This window comes from Leopardus geoffroyi, chromosome B1 (genome assembly GCF_018350155.1).
Source record: "Leopardus geoffroyi isolate Oge1 chromosome B1, O.geoffroyi_Oge1_pat1.0, whole genome shotgun sequence".
Lineage (NCBI taxonomy): Eukaryota > Metazoa > Chordata > Mammalia > Carnivora > Felidae > Leopardus > Leopardus geoffroyi.
In genome coordinates this window covers 149858792-149876897 of record NC_059327.1, presented here as the reverse complement: position 1 = coordinate 149876897, position 18106 = coordinate 149858792, and the positions used below count along the sequence as shown (strand labels likewise).

The following is an 18106-nucleotide window of genomic DNA, read 5'->3' as shown; positions in this document are numbered from 1 at the left end:
CCTCAACCCGTAGGATAGCTTGAAGAAAACAGCCCAGAGATAGCATAGTCCCAATAAGAAAGCAACATAGTTTCTTTTGGTATTGACTAATTTTGTTAAAGGGAGATAAACTGGTTGAGAGGATTTGAATGAGAAATACCTTAGGAATGCACTAGGATTAAGAATTTAAAGAAGATTATTGGTAGGTATACAAATACCTTAAAGAAACCTTTATATAAAAGCTCTTAATAAAAACAATCAAGTATCCTTAAAACCTAGATTCATAATATAATTCAAGAAATAGTGTTTAATTTTTAGTTGAATAGCAGCTATCTCCATGTATGACAGGGGTAGAGTGAATTTATTAATATATAATTATTTTTCTTTAAAAAATATGTACTTCTGAGAGTATGTGGAAATAAATTCATATCAAACCAGATTTTTTCCTAAAATGGCTTAATGTGATACGTACACATGCTATAATTTATATTTATGTAATATGAATTACAAATATATTTTCTATACATGTATATATATATATATATATATATACATATATATAGAGAGAGAGAGCACAAGAGAGAGACATTTATCAATGTGAAGAAAACAAAGAATATAAGTAAACAATATTTTCAATAAATTTTCAATCAGACATGAATACCTGCTTTTTGTGTATACTGAAACATTAGAAATGAGGCTGAAGCTGTTTCACCATGTTGTGGTCATGGTGCCTTTCCTTCTCCTTAGAAGCAACTAATGTTATTAAGGTCCATTTTCTTACAGAATATACTAAGCATTTACACACAAACAGACACATGCACGTATACCCATAGAAAAACATATATGAGTATTGATTGAACAGTATTATATACTTTCTTGTGCAGTTTGGTTTTTCTTCCCTTGATACTCTATTTTATGTTGAGAGAAATGCATTTACCTTATCTTTTTTAACAGCTACATGCAGTATGAATATACTTAGTGTTTAGCCTTGATTATAATCTCACAACCAAATGATAGCCATTTAAAAGGAAACCCTACTTTAAATGAAAATTTAATGTTCATTGCTTCTAACACTTAGGGAAAGTACCATTCAAAAGAATCTTAGTACTGTAGAATGCTTTAAGTGCATAGACTCTAGAATTAGATGTGGGGTTCAGATGTTAGAAGTTTCTATCTGTAAAATAGGAATAATACTAGTGACTACCTTTTAAGGTTTTTAGAAATGTAAATGTGTCAATATATGTAAAATACTTAGAATAGTACCTTGTGCAATGGAAGCACTACAGAAATATTAACTCTTAATATTACACTTGATCTTAGCCAAAAGGCCAAGAAGCGATATTAACTTTTAATATTAAGATCTTAGTTTATTTGCATATATTTTCTTCCTATTTAACAGAGAAACACTTAGTGAAGCTCATTATGTTGAGCTATACAAGGAGCACACGTAGTTACATTCTTCCTTTCCATCTTTTCCCTGCTGTTTCTCTGACACAGGGTTCCATGGAATAGTCAACAGTGGCATGGACTTAGAATGGAATAGTTTTTTTTAACTTTTTAAATGAGTGTTTATTTATTTTTGAGTGGGGGGGATAGAGAGAGGGAGACAGAGGTTCTGAAGCTATCAGTGCAGAGCCTGATGTGGGGCTCGAATTTATGAATGGTGAGATCAAGACCTGAGCTGAAGTTGGACACCTGAATGAAGAAGCCACCCAGGCACCCCTAAAATGGGATTTTGACTCCTTGGTAGTTATGTGACCTTGAACAGACCACTTAAACCCTTTGAGCATCAATTTCCTCCTATATGAAATGAGCTGATACCATTTATGTTCAGGGCTTTCGTCAGAATTAAATGACATGGTGTGTATAACACTGCCCAGCAGTGTCTAGTAATAAACGGCAGCTTCCATAGTGTGTGGCAGAAGGCCTGGTAAACAAAGCCCAGATGTTGAAGGGAGATGCACCTGCCTGTAAATCCAGGCTCCCCTAACATAACTGCTGCTTGACCTTTCTTAGCTTCCTCATCTGTGCACAGAATTAACGATAGCTTTGCAGACTATTGTAGGAATTAAATGAGAGAGTACATGTAACATGCTCCCCACACTGTGTGTGTACATTCAAGAACTGAATGGTAAACTGTATTAAGATAAAATGGCGACGTCTCTGAATGTCAGCACAGCAGAACCTGGCAAGCCATTTGCTCAGGACTCCTCTTTTGGCCTTGATGTCCTCTGGGTCCTCAGTTTTCCAGGTCTCTGTTTATGGGAAGGTAGAGGAATAATGGCTGAATATGAAGATAAATTCCAGAATTGGTAGTGGAAGTTCAGTAAGCTGTAGGCTAACAGAAGGCAATATAGTATAGCAAACAAGAAGCACACAGCTTGAAACAAATAAAGCGAGGACAAAATTCTGTCTAACTACAGCTTTGAGTAAGTTATTTAACTTTCTGAATGTAATTTTCCTTCTCTGAGAATAGTAATATATGTGCAAATTAAATGAGATTACCTCAAAGGCATTGTATTGAGTAAAAGAATCCAGACTCAAAAGACAACACGTTGTGTGATTCCATTAATAGGCTGTTCTAGAAAATGCCCAGCTTCTAAGGACAAAAATCAGAGTTTCCAGCATCTGGTGGTGACAGGCAAGCATTCACAAGAAGGGAGTTTAGGAGTTGGGGGAAAATGTTTTATATTTTGTGGTAATGGTTATAAGTTCAAAGAACTTATTTGTCAAAGTTCATAGAACTAGTCACTAAAAAAAGGTGAATTTTACTGAATGTAATTTATACCTCAATACAAATATATAATCAATATAGAAAAACAGTTTAAGGAGACTGTAAAAATTGCAAGTGAACAGTACTTATCAAAGGCCAAGCAATACAATCAATACTTTGCAACAGCTCTTTGGGATACAAATTAACCCCATTTTACAGAAATAGAAACTGGAACTCATAGATGTTAAATAGTTTGCCTAATCTCACATCTGAAAGTGGTAAAGATGGCATTTTCCCCCTCAGGTGTCTCTGACTCTAAAAGGCCCTTATCTTTATCACTTAGATCTACTTTATGAATGGCACTTGATACAAAGCTGACCCTTAAAAATAATTTTATTTTTTCTTATCACTAGCTGATTACAGAGGCTGTAGTAAGAGGTAGCAGTCCTTGGCCACTATTCTGGTCTATCTTTTACGTACCAACCTAATTAACCTAATGTGACAAGGTAAGATGTAAAGATGTAAAGAGTTATGATGGTCAATAATCACATTTTTATATGGATAAAATTGTATATATTTTCATTTTAGGCATCTGCATAAGTAGATCTCAATAATTCACTGTTTCAAAAGATTGTATATAGTCGTCATGTCCAAACCTATACTTTTAAAGTTGGAGGGGTGCCTGGCTGGCTCAGTTGATTAAGAGTTTGACTCTTGACCTCAGGTCGGGTCATGATCTCACAGTTCCGTGAATTCGAGCCCTACATTGGGCTCTATGCTGTCAGTGCAGAGTCTGCTTAGGATTCTCTCCCTTCTCTCTCTCTGCCCCTCCCCCACTTGTGCTCTCTCTCTCTCTCTCTCTCTCTCTCTCAAAATAAATAAGTAAACATTAAAAAATTTTTAAGTTGGAATTTTTCACATAAAATAAGTACTAAAAAAAGTTTGTCAGTGTAACTTAAATTGGCATGCTACTGCTTTGCTTTTGTCTCCTATTGTGCTATTAAATGATAAAAACTCTTATAGTGCATAAGGATTATATCATGAGACAATAGCAATATAATTTCTGTGATTGAATATTTTTCTTCAACTGATATTTTTGTCCTCTGTCTGATAAGAGGAAATTAAACTGATGCCAAATGACAAATAAGTGTTGTCATGTTGAGAATGAACAGGTGGAAAACATCCCTTAGTCTAGGAGTGTTTGCACATAGGAGCTCAGCCTCTATGTGTTATGGTTATTTCAGAGAAGCCTACTATGTTAAAAATCATGGCATTCAGTAACTCATTAAGTAGATCTTTGCTCAGTTCCTTTGATGTACCAGAATATATTTCAGGTACTTGGATATTAGGGAAGTTAAAAAAAAGATAATCATTAAAGTCACTTCTTTGTATATATCATCAACTCCTTCACTTTGTTTTCACTTTGTGCTGTCTCAATGAAAAGATAATTTTGGATAAACCTGTTTCCATGATTCTTTAGCTGTACCCTTGTGCAGATAAACAGGCCAAGTAGAAAAACACAAACTGATCTAGTTTTAAATTCCTGTGCATGATCCTAAAGTGTGCTCCTGATGCTGGAGGTAGTCATTTTACATGTCCCTAGGCCATTCACTTCCCCACACTTCTGGGCAGTCTCTCACCTCTCTTTTTTTTCTTCAAACCACTTCACTTACTCTTCCATTCTCAATTTTAGCTGATGGCCTTGATCCCTGCATCACTGTATTGGGTTCTTGAGGCTGCTGTAACAAATTACCACAAACCTGGTGGCTTAAAATACAGAAATTTATTTTTTCACAGTTCCGGAGACCAGAAGTCGGAAATGAAGGTGTCAGTATGACTATACTCCCTCCAAAGGCTCTAGAAATAATCATTCCTTGTTTCTTCTAGTTCTGGTGGCTCCAGGAGTTCCTTGACTTGTATCTGCAAACTCCAGTTTCTGCCTCAGTCTCAACATGTTGTCTTTTCTGTTCTGTGTTCCCTCCTTTGCTGTCTCTCTCCTGTTCTTTTTTGTGATAAAATATGCATATCACAAAAAATAGAAGAGGAAGGAAAACTTCCAAATTCATTCTATGAGGCTAGCATTACCCAGATTCCAAAACCAGATAAAGACACAATAAAAGAAGAGAAGTACAGGCCAGAATATCTGAATGACCATAGATGCAAAAATCCTCAACTAAATATTAGCAAACTGAATCCAACAATACATTTAAAAAATTCATTCATCGTAATCAAGTGGGATTTATTTCTGGGATGCAAGAGTAGGTTCAATATTCCTAAATCAATGAATGTGATACATCACATCAATAAGAGAAAGCATAAAAGCCGTAGGATCATTTCAATAGATGAATAAAAAGCATTTGACAAAGCAAAACATCTATCTGTGATAAAAATTCTCAACAAAGTAGGTTTAGAGGGAACTTACCTCAATATAATAAAGTCCTTATATGAAAAACCCACAGCTAATACCTTCCTCAATGGGGAAAAACTGAGAACTTTTTCCTTACGGTCAGGAACAAGACAAAGATGTCCACTCTCCCCATTTTTATTCAACATAGTACTGGAAGTCCTAGCCACAGCAATCAGGTAAGAGAAAGGAATAAAATGCATCCACATTAGTAGGGAAGAAGGAAAATTTTCACTATTTGTAGATGACATGGTATTATATATAGAAAACCCTAAAGACTCCACAAAAAACTGCTAGAACTAGAAAAAGAATTCAGTAAGGTTGCAGGATACAAAATTAATGTACAGAAATCTGATGCATTTCTATACACTATTAATGAAGCAGCAGAAAGAGAAATTAAGAAATCAATCCCATTTACAATTGAAACAAAAATCAAAACATACCTAGGAATAAACTTAAAGAGGTAAAAGACCTGTATTCTGAAAGCTTTAAAACATTGTTGAAAGAAATTGAAGATGATGCAAAGAAATGGAAAGACATTCCATGCTCATGGATTGGAAGAACAAATATTGTTAAAATGTCTATGCTACACAAAGCAATCTACAGGTTTAAGTCAATCCCTATAAAAATATTAACAGCATATTTCACAAAACTAAAACAAGTCATTTTAGCCATTTTTTAAGTGTTCAGTTCTTTGGCATTAAGTACATTCACATTGTTTGCAACAACCAGCATTACCCATCCTCAGAATTTTTCGTCTTCTAAAACTGAAACACTGTACCTCTTGCATACCAACTTCCGATTTCCCCCTTCCTCTAGTCCCTGGCAACCACCATTCTACTTTTTGTTTCTATTAATTTGACTACTGTATGTACTTTATAAACCTCCTATGAGTGTACTCATTCAGTATGCCTTTTTCTGTCTGACTGGATTATTTCACTTAGCATAACGTCCTGAAAGTTCATCTTTGTTGTAGCATGTGTCAGAATTTTCTTTTTTTTTAGCATAGAATATTATTCCATTGTATGTATATACCACATTTTGTTTATCCATTCATCTGTCAATGGACTCTTGAGTTACTTCCACCTTTTGGCTGTTGAGAATAATGCTGCTATGAATATGGATGTACAAATATCTGTTTGTTTCTGCTTTCAACTCTTTTGGAAAGATACCCAGAGGTAGAATTGTTGTTTCATATGGTAACTCTTTGTTTAATTTTTTGAGAAATCACCTGTTAGATGAGTGATTTAAGCGATAAGTGATTTAAGGAGACTGAATGCGTCTCCTTAAAATTTCTATGCTGAAATTCTAATCCTAAATGTGATGGTATTAGGAGATAGAGCCTTTGGGAGATGGTTAGGTCATTAGAATAGAACCCTCATGGATGGGATTCATGCCCTAATAAAAGGGACTCCAGAGAGCTCTCTTGCCTTTTCTACCAGGTGAGAGAACACAATGAAAAGTTAAGCCAGGAAGCATGCTTTCACCAGACGTGAATCTTCTAGCACATTGACTTTGGATTTCTCAGACTCTGAAACTGCGAGAAATACATGTTTGCTGCTTAAGCCAACTAGTTCATGGTACTTTTGTTATAGCAGTCAGAATGGACTAAGATATTGCCATAGCATTTTCCATAGCAGTTGTATTGTTTTACATTTGTACCAATAACGCACAATTAGTGCACATCTTTACCAACACTTTTTTTTTTGTATCCTAATACCCATTATCATGTGAAGTGGTATCTAATTGTGGTTTTCATTTGTATTTATCTATAATTAGTGATGCTGAGAGTTTTATCATATACATAATACCATTTGTATATATTCTTTGGGGAAATGTCTATTCAAGTATTTTGCCCCTTTTAAAATTTGGTTGGTTATTTTTTAGTTGTTGAGTTGTAGAAGGTCTGTGTATATTCTGGCTATTAATCCCTTACCAGGTATATGATTTGAAAATATTTTGCAAATATTAGAAATATTTCATTTCATTGGTTGCCTTTTCACTCTGTTGATAGCATCTTCTGATGCACAAAAGTTTAAAATTGTGATGTCGTCCAGTTTGTCGGTTTTTTCTTTTGTTGCTTATTTTTTTACTGTCACATTTAAAAAATCATTGCCAAATTAAATATCATGAAGCTTGTCACCTATCTTTTTTAATCCACTGCCACAGATTCAAATAGCACCTGTATGCATTTGACCCACAAATCTCTAAACATTTGTTATTATTCTTCTGCATTAAAGTTCTGTCTCCTGGAATAGTGTGAATCTGTTTCTGAAATCTCAAACTTGATATAACCAAACAATTTATTGTACTCTGATTCCTCTGCATCCATTCCTGAGTGTCCCACATCAATTGAATTGTCATGACCTGTACTTATTCTTTATGAAATCTTCCTCTCACACAAGAATCTACACCCCACCTCTCTTTCTGTTCTTATTGAACTGGGTCACAAAATCTAACAAATATCTTCCTATGACAATGAATTCCAACAGTTATTTTGGGTGGGTGGAGATAAAGCAGTAGAACCATTTATTTTAACTGAATTTTATGCTGAAGCTAATTCGAGAAACAAATCACAGTGAGCAGTTCTGGTTGATGTGAGCAGGTCATACCTGAACTCCAATTACTCAGCATCTCTGTATCTCCTGAGAGATAGTCCTTGGAAATCTCTTGTCCTAGAGGTTTCAAGAGGAGACTATTTGTCCTGCTCCACGCTAAAGAAAGGGCATGGATTGGATAGTGACCTAGGAATATTATAGGCATAGCTATAATACTGTCCACAATTAATTAAGTAGACCAAACAGAATGTGCTAACATTTCAATCAAAGTTACCAGTTAGTGCAGTTAGATGCAAGTATTAGTTATAAATATGAGAATCTGTTTAAATTAGAAGATTAATACATAAAACCTTTCTCTTCCTATTGCCTATTACTCTGAGAGATGAAATTTATGTTGGTTATTTTGCATAGATGCTAGAGTAATCCTTGACTGCTTATCTAACAACCTCTGGCAATTTATTCAAATGGAGAAAAACTCTCCTCCCTTCGGCAATTAAATAGAGATGGGTCATTGATTCTGCAGACTGTGGGGATTGGCAGAATTACTTAATAACATGTTTTTATTTTCTTTTCCTTCTGCCATAATTCTCATAGCTAAACTCTTGTCAAATGAAAAATTTCTCTGTTCGTGATTTTTGGTTTGCACTTGAAATTATATGAAAAATTAAAACTTCCAACTGATCTAATCTGAAGAAAATGTACTGGGATACAATTTAAAAGTGAATTTATGCATGATGTGAAATATCAGAATTTGGGAGTCATCGGACATGTATGTGTAATTTAATTAAAATTGGCTGTGAATACCAGCAATCCAAGTTCACATCCTTGCCTATACTTGCTATTATTCCACTTGTCTGTGTGGTGTACAGTAATGATTTACTTTTATTTTAATTGTGTTTTTCTCAATACTAGTTATTTGAACATTTGTCTTACATGCTTATTAACTTTTTGGTTTTCTTTTCTATAAATTGCTTTTTCATATCCTTCCTCATATTTCTTCTGAGACTGTTCTTTTTTGTTGATTTGCAGGACTATTTTGTATATTCTAGTATCTTTTCAGTTTATGCATTTTAAATATTTTTCCTATTCTATCCATTGTATCATTTACTTAAAAAAAGCAGTGAATAGTCCATTGTATTATTATTATTTGCCTTATAGTTAATACTCTCTATACTTTGCTTTAATAATCTATTACCTATCCTGGGTCACAAAGACAATCTCCTTTTTTGTCTTAACATTATCATTTTTTTCCCTTCTCACTTACATCTCTAATCCATTTTGGGGGTCAACCTTTGTGCATATTTTTTAAGTTTATTTATTACTTATTTATGTATTTAAAAGTTTATTTATTTATTTATTTAGAGAGAAAGAGCAGGGGAGGGGCAGAGAGAGAGGGAGAGAGAGAATCCCAAGTAGGCTCTGCACTGTCAGTGCAGAGACTGACATGGGGCTTGAACTCACGAACTGCAAGATCATGACCTGACCCAAAGTCAGATGCTTAACCAACTGAGCCACCCAAGTGCCCCTGTGCATATTTTTAGGCAAAGATCTAGGATGGTGATGATAATGGAAATGTGCCTCTCAGAGCCCCTGACTTGCAGGATAGAATTGACAGATGGCCCAAGCTGCTGTGCTGAGCCATCCATTGCACTAACGGAGGCCATGCTTCCTTTAAGCCTCTCCCAGCCTGTAACCATGCACAGCAGAGTTGTTAAGGCAAGCTCACTCCTGAGAGATGTGGGACTTTTCTGATGGACAGCTTTGATTTGAAGACTCCCCATAGGCTTGGTCAAATTTTCTTGGGACTGCACAGCCATCTGACGAGATTCTTCCTATCTAACTCTTCTTCCTTCCTTCTTTGCTGCATAAGGGGACAACCTGAACTGTATTCTCTAGGGTCTCTTTGACTCTTCCAGGAATTATTCCATTTTCTTCACAGAAATTTCCCCAATCTCTCAAATCCCACCTTGAGGTTTGATTGAATAGTCTGAGAAAATTTAGGACTGACTAACTCACTACATTGCCTGTTGGGTAAAGAGAACACCACCCTGAGAAGCATGCAGAGCACAGATAATCCCTGGAATAAGGTGAGACCTGAATTACTGAAGATATCACCAGTGGTGACCTGGGAAAACTTCCTGGTAGGGGCATGATTGCAGCCATTATGGTTCAGGCAATTGATGAGGCAAGCTGAGAAGGAGGAGTGCTACAAAGATATTGGAGTTGGCTGGTTACTGCTAAATTGCATGTTGCCCTGCAGAAGGATAAGGAGAAGCTGAGAGTCCTTTGTAATCAGTTAAAAGCTATGTGAGATAGGTTACAAAGAGGCCCTAATCTTCTACAGAGAAATAGTAGACGTGGCTCAGCATCAGGATGAAGACCTAATAGTTAGTTTCTCAGAATTTGAATGCTTGGTCAAAGCAGACCAATGCTTGGTCTATGCTTCTTTAGGTCAGGTCCCTGGTTTGGAATACCTAGGACCTTGAAATGCAATTTGGAGTCAAGTGTATGGATGTCCTTGAGGATATTGTTCTACAGATCCTCTGAATCCTGAGAATTTGCAGAAGTAGTCCCTCACTCCTTAGTAAAAGCCAGCCCTTCTCCCATGCAGCAAGATACTGGCGAGCGCTTTCCCCACAAGCCCTTTCCCCTTCCTCAACTGAAAACCTGTCGGTAACTCCACTAGAATGTGCTGGGTCTGATAAGGGAGGAAGGAGACTGTGCACTTGAGGGATTATGAGAATTAGTGAGAAGAGTACTCCTGTTCCTGACATTGGGTTTTGAGTGTGCTTGATGAAGGAGGGCTGAATGGAAGACTGGAAAAGAATTCATTGATGTTCTCAAAATATAGAATTAATGCCCTTCCAAGGACGCAAGGAGACTGGGGAAGTCTTGCTTCTGGAGTGGCTCTTAACATCTTGTGGAAAGAAATAGCCAAAGCTGAGGGAAACAGAAACGTCCCAGTTGTCCTGGCAGGCAGTGGCAGAAGAAATTAAGAAGCTGGGGGAAGTGGTCGTGCTGGAATGGATCTGCCATGTGAAGCCAGAAGACCCTGAGGGAGATGTGCTTTATGGGAAGGCCAAGATGACACACCATTTACCAAAGCCCTAGAAATGAGCTGGTGAGAGGGGCTCCAGCGCAGCTAAGAAGTTCAGTGGTGGCTCACCCCTGCAGGTGCAGGCTGACCACATGAGGAGCAGCTATAGAGCTGGCCTCAGAGGGAAGCGGTACTGGAGGAAACCAGCTACTTAAGTAGGTAGTTGTAGGAGTACTAAACTCCCCTTAGTAGGTGTTTGCCCTGATACTCCCAAAAGTAGTTGTCTGGATTGCTGTGATTAGTTTCTGGTCTGAAGGGCAGGTGAATGTATTGTTAAGGCAATATAGGGCAGGCAGGGTGTTGGGGACTGCAAGAGTAAAACATAAACAGTGTTTCTTTGACCTGTTCTTTTATTCCACTCAGGGTGTCAGCCACCTACCCTCCCTACATAACTCACTTCACGAGAGCCTAGTCTCGTAGCCTTTCACTTTTATTTTCATTTGCTGGCCTAGAACCCATGTTTGCTTCTTTCATCTATAGTTTATCTGATTTTTTTTGATTTGGAGGGAATATCTTACGCTAGTACATTATTTTAGCAGAAACAAAAGCCCAGATACTACACACACACACACACACACACACACACACACACACACATTGCATATATATGAATGCATATAAAATGTTGCTATTTTTTTAAAAAGTGGGTAAGCTCTTTATAAGTGAATGAATATATTTGTTTATATTTGTATAAACAGAACAATTTGAAAGGATATATGCATTTTTTTAAAGGTTTATTTATTTTGAGAAAGAGAGGGAGTGCTAGTGGGTGAGGGATAGAGAGAGAGGGATAAATGGAGAATACCAAGCAGACTCCACAGGTTCTCAGAACAAAGCCTGATGTGGGGCTCGACCCCACGAACCATGAGATCATGACCTGAGCTGAAATCAAGAGTCGATTGTTCAACCAACTGAGCTACCTAGGCGCCCTAAGGATATACAGTTTTTTTTTGTTGTTTTTTTTTTTTAATTTTTTTTTCAACGTTTATTCATTTTTGGGACAGAGAGAGACAGAGCATGAACGGGGGAGGGGCAGAGAGAGAGGGAGACACAGAATCGGAAACAGGCTCCAGGCTCTGAGCCATCAGCCCAGAGCCTGATGCGGGGCTCGAACCCACGGACCGCGAGATCGTGACCTGGCTGAAGTCGGACGCCTAACCGACTGCGCCACCCAGGCGCCCCAGGATATACAGTTTTAAACTTTGATTACCTCAGGAGATAACTGGGGAGAGATTGTCTGATTTTTCTTTCTACTAATCTGTGTTGGAAAATAGCTTATGCAACTTTAGAGCTTGAAATGCAATTACAATAAAAGTATATTTAAATAAATTATATAGACCAGGAGATGGCAGCATAGTAACACATTTGGTCTGTTTCTTACTAGGTTTTTAATGAACATAGGTTTGGATTATAGTGATCTGTTGTTTCTACATTTCTTGGATTCATCTATAATAAAACAATATTAGCATATTACACAATCCAGTCCCTGTTTTATACCTGGGTTGGCTTCTTGCTTAAAATATTACTTGATATTTTTAAATTTTGTGACTAAATCACTCTGATGCTCCTCTATTTACTTGCTACTCTTTTGTTGCCATTAATATATCTTTCTGGGTTATAAGAAATTATCTGATTTAAAAAGCTACCGAAATATTTTTATTCTTAAATAAAATAATAAAAATATATATTTTAAACTTTTTTATTCTTTAATATACTATTTATTGAAGAAGTTCTGGGATCTTTGTCCAAGGCTGAAAATTCCACTTGTGACCACTTCAATTTCCTTATGGGTCTCTGGGCCTGATAAAGCTTATACAAAGAACATTCTGTACTAGTGGGCCAATGACACTAGAGGAAGAGTCTGGAAGTCACCATGATATACATGGCCAAACACACTACCCAAAGGCTCTGTTACTTTTAACAATAATTATCAAAAATACTTTTACCTCTATGTTGTCTTTTTTTTTTTTTTTTTTTTTTTTTTAATTTTTTTTTTTTTTTCAACGTTTATTTATTTTTGGGACAGAGAGAGACAGAGCATGAACGGGGGAGGGGCAGAGAGAGAGGGAGACACAGAATCAGAAACAGGCTCCAGGCTCTGAGCCATCAGCCCAGAGCCCGACGCGGGGCTCGAACTCACAGACCGCGAGATCGTGACCTGGCTGAAGTCGGACGCTTAACCGACTGCGCCACCCAGGCGCCCCATACCTCTATGTTGTCTTGAGAATAGGACTTGGTTTTATATACAATTATATACCCAATATCTAGAATATCCAGTGTCTGACACATAGTGTTTCAAGAAATGCTTGTTAGATGAATAAGTGATTTATGCAAGCAGTTGCATACAATGCTGTAGGCCAGTGATGTCCATAAAACTTCATGATTTTGGAAATGATGTATATCTGTGCTACCCAATATGGTACCATTAGCCTTATTTGACTCTTTTATATTAGAAAAGATATTAGTATAACTGATACTATTATAAAGTTCAATTAAATGAACTTTAATTTACTTAATTTTAATTAATTTAAATCTAAATAGTCCCGTCTGACTAGTGGCTACTATTTCAGATAATGCAGCTTTTAGTGCATAGTGATGCTATGCAGCTTCCTATTCTCCACTCTACAATGCTAGTGAATGATGGACTGAGCCATTCTGCCTCAGCCGAATATGTAAATCTTTTTTCAAGCAGTATTTATTTATTCATTCAGAGAATATTAAATAGAATATATATGTGGTATGATTATGCAGGATTTAGGTATATGACAAATATCTCTCTTTCCAGAGAGAAACTTATGTAGATTTCTCTAATCTATATAGACCAGTTGACATCTATCTATAGATAGACTTCTATCTCAATAGATCTATATAAACAACCTCCTTTGCCCAAATAGGTTCACTTTCCAAATGATCTTAATTTGGTTAGGATTTTTTGGATATGAGAGTAATCATCATAGACGGTCTTTTTAGCATTCTCAACACATTTGCATTGTAAGAAAAGGGAGAAGAAAGATATGCTCAGACCCATGTAAGAAAATTGTGGTTGTAAGATTTTTAACAAGTGACTTTTTTCCTCTGACTGTTGATTCCATGGCAGTGGTTCTCAATGGGGGTGATTTAGCCCCACAGACAATGTTTGGCAATATCTGGATACATTTGCTGTTATTATAACTTGGTGGGGGTTACCACTGGCATCTAGTGTATAGAGGTAGGAAATGTTGCAAACATTCTACAGTTCACAGGATAGCTGCCACCTTCCCCCCACAACAAAGAATTATCTCTGACTAATGTCATCAGGGCAAAAGTTGAGATGTGTAATGCTATATTGATGACTCAAAGGAAATGAGGTTGGGTTTATTATTATAAATATATTTTAATCTATACAATATAACATTATGTATGTGGACCAAGAAAGACTCTCAGCTGATATAAAACTCAGAAGAAAATCTTAGCACAGCAGTTATTTCATTAGCCAAATTAATCATAACAGGGGGAGCAAAGGTTTAGAAGCATAGAAAAAGTTTGAGTTTTGTTGAATACTAGTCCATATATAGTGTCAGAAAATATACATTTAAATACATATGAAAATGACTATTTTGTCATATAAATTAAATCTCTCCAAAGATGCTTTCTGGATTATTTGAGTATTCTCCAAAAATACTATAAAGAATGCCAGCCATTTTTTAACAGTAAATTTAAATATTAGACAATCAGATCTTTTCCAAAATCTTATATCAAATTGGTTATGAATATCTAATTTTATATTGGCTTCTCATGTAAATGACTTATGAATATCTAATTTATATTGGCTTCTTATTCTGTGGGTCCTTTACTTGTTCTGAAGTTGATTGAAAATAAAGCTATTTAGAAAAGAAAATGCAGTAAGATATAATAAAACATAAGTGAAAAGTTAATTTATACCAGGTTTGGAACATCTCTCATTTTTAGAGATGGAAAGGAGCTCCTTCTCACAGAGTCCTTTTATCTTCTCATTTCCGTTTAACAAAAAGACCAAGAAACTTTCTCTTTATTTTCTAAATACAAAAAAAAAAAAAAAAAGGCATTTTTAGATAGGGTAGCACAGAATCTGTGCTAGGCAGTGTTTTCAGTTTTTCTGTCTGGTACACAGATTTATTTATTGTTCCAAAGCAAATATTAGGTAGTTGTTTAGAGTTTAAAATCTACACTGTCATGTCAATGTTTTTCAGGTCTCAGAGAGAGGTGAATGTGCATGTGAAGACAAATGGGAAAGGGCTGACAGGAGGGCCATCTCTTAAGTCCCAGTTTCATGCCTAGTGCCCCTCCATCATTTGTGTTCACACTGGCCAGAAGTAATTACCTTGATTTGTCTAGTACAGTGAACCTACAGATTCTTAATGAAGATTATTTGGTGAGGAACATGAAAACTGTAGAGTCAGGGAAGGGCAGTGTACCCTGTCGGGGAAGAAAAAATAGAGAATGCTTAGCCAATTGGTACTTGTCTGATTAAACTGGATTGTTCTCATTTTAAATGAGTAGGAACAGAAAAATGAGCAAGGAGATCATGGGAGACACTTAGCAGCAATGGCAGATCATTGTGGAGTTGATGATATCTTGTATGTTCAGGTTAGCAAAACATTTCAGATGATGTAAAAGAAAGTCTGCTTTCCTCATGTTTAAGGGGAATGTTGTCCGTTCATGCTTATTTGCATCTTGAACTTGATGACAATATACATAGCAACACATTCTAGCAAAACAATTTGCTAGCGACCACATTAACATTTTGGATGTACAGGTGATTGTTGCATTAGATGTTGGTTTTAGATTTAATCCAGTCCCGATAGCAAGTCACTTTGGTGTAAAGTCCAGGCTTGTTTTCTTTTCCACAGTCTATTCCCCAGCTTACTATCCCAATAAGATACCAGTTTCTATCACGTGCTATAACCAGAGGTCCTCCAGAATCACCCTGTAGAAGAAGAAATGTACATTGTCAATGCAATAAATAAAGGGGAGTAAAAAATGAAAGTTTATGAGCCTGTGAATGGCTATTAAATTAATATTTTAAATAAAATTATGTAGGGGTGCCTGGGTGGCTCAGTAGGTTAAGTGTCTGGCTTCAGCTCAGGTCATGATCTCATGGTTTGTGGGTTCGAGCCCCGTGTCGGGCTCCGTGCTGACAGCTCAGAGCCTGGAGCTTCTTTTGGATTCCGTGTCTCCCTCTCTCTCTCTGCCCCTCCTCTGCTCATGCTCTCCTTCTCTTTCACATATAAAATAGAAACATTAAAAAATTTAAAAAATAAAATAAACAAAAGCATATAAAATGAATTCTGTTTTTACTTACCATTGTTATTAATATAACAATCGAATTTATTGCTTATTACCTGTTTTTATCTTACTACTTCTACTTACCTGTGTTAATATCTTCATCTGGAATAGTGTGAATAAAGCTAATATTTCAGTTTTACCCTTGTATAGTTTTTAGTTTTGCTCTATCTAAACAGGGAGCACAAACTGAACCTGAGTCCAGGCATACAATAATAGTTACATAAGTGATGAACTCAAGGCTCAACTATATGTCACCTCCATGAAGCCTCTTCTGTTAGCTAGATATAGTCACTTGCTATGAATTTGTGTTTTTTTTTTTAACTTTTTAAAATATTTCTTTTTGAGAGAGAGAGAGAGAGCGAGCGAGCAGTGGAAAGACAGAGAAAGAAGAAGACACAGAATCTGAAGCAGTCTCCAGGCTCTAAGCTGTCAGCACAGAGCCTGATGCAGGGCTCAAACTCACAAACCGTGAGATCATGATATGAGCCAAAGTCAGAGGCTTAACTGACTGAGCAGCCACCCAGGCACCCCATATTTGAATTGCACCTTGTTCCATTCATACCAATTGATAGGAAGGTGTCCTGGATGCTATATTGTTGTGCAGCAATAGGTGTGTGAAGAGGAGGGTATGCAAAGGTCACTCCAGGCAAATATGTACTATTTATCACTGACAGATTTTGTTTCCAAACTAAGGTTTAATCCCTAGCCCTAGTGAACTGGTTTGAAGTGTGTGAATCCTGAGGACTTCCCTGATATCTTTAACCCAAGGTTTAGACAGATGATTTTTAAATTTATCTTTTAGCAATAAACCTATATGGAATCCCATTATAGACTTATTTTATAAGACAAATGATCCTGTTTGAAGCAGGCCTGGGATCCTAGAGTTTTGGCTCTTAGCTCCCTTCCCTTCTCTTTCCATGTAGCCTTTAGGGCTCAGTGGACAGAGTGTGAAAACTCTGGTTACTAAAAGCAATGCTTCTCAGCTCTTTTCCTGTAAGACCACATCCTAATTTAGGTCCTTAGTATTTTACTTTGCTGCTGGCGAAGGAAGCATGGAACATGGACCAATGGAAAGAGAACATCTTTTACGTAGATTTATGTTTCTGCTCAAAAGTCATGTTATCTGGTTGTGTTGTGGACCACCTTGTTTTTGCTTCTCCTCAGGAAGGAAAGTGAGTGGAAGGAGATCTTATATTCAGAATATGTAACCAAATCCTATGTTTTTGTTCTTTTCGTTACTTGTTTGCTATATTATTAGATTGTAAATTCATTGTGGATTCAGTGTAGGCTTTTTTTTTTAAATGTTTATATTTCCTTCAGTAATTGCCACATTACCTTGCAATATACAAAAGAAAAATGGAATGAATAAGTGAATGAATATTTATTATATCACATTACAGCCAGGTAGTGGCAGATCAAAAGTGGGCCCTTTGCATTTAAGTAAAGCACTCATATGTGTCAAATTCTCAAAACATTTCCTAATCTTTTAAGAATTGCTAAACTATTGGACCCAAGTTAAAACTTCATTATTTTAGTTACTTATTTTTAATCTTTTAAGTAGCCTGACTTTAAAATTGATATTCTCCTTAAATGTTTAATCCTAAGGTTTTGTATGGTTTAGTGAAATGCTATTTATTTAGTTTTTAGATATAATTTGTGAGGCAACACTTTAATATGAATAAGTGTTGATAAATGTATTCTCTTCCTAAATGGTGTGATTCTATATGAATGTAGACTGCTAATGGTCAAAAGGGTGAAGCGCTGGTGGGATGATGGCTCTGGCCATGGAGGGATCTTCAGACTCCATTCCATAGTTGCCTTACAAGTAGTAGGGGTCAGACACCTAATTGGTTATCATTGCGACTTGAAGCAATGATTGTGTGGCTTCTTGGCTTGGTTTCTACTCTCTGCTTCCAGTCTTTTTCTCTAATCAAAGTACTAATTTGCAACTGATGGTCCTTTTTTACATATGGTTCTGGACAATACGAGGGTGTTAAATGAGGAGTATTTCTTAAGGTTCTCCCATTCCCTCTTTTTACACTCTCTTCCCT

General features: G+C 36.5%; 1 protein-coding gene across 1 annotated transcript in view; it reads right to left on the bottom strand.

Annotated features, from left to right (window-relative positions):
- Nucleotides 1-14084: 14084 nt before the first annotated feature.
- LOC123596454 (transmembrane protease serine 11G-like) overlaps nucleotides 14085-18106 on the bottom strand; it is a 31265-nt gene continuing 27243 nt past the window's right edge. The window contains exon 10 of the mRNA XM_045474945.1: nucleotides 14085-15696. Coding sequence (XP_045330901.1) covers nucleotides 15538-15696 — 159 coding nt within the window. The 3' untranslated portion in view covers nucleotides 14085-15537. The remainder of the gene's footprint in view (nucleotides 15697-18106) is intronic.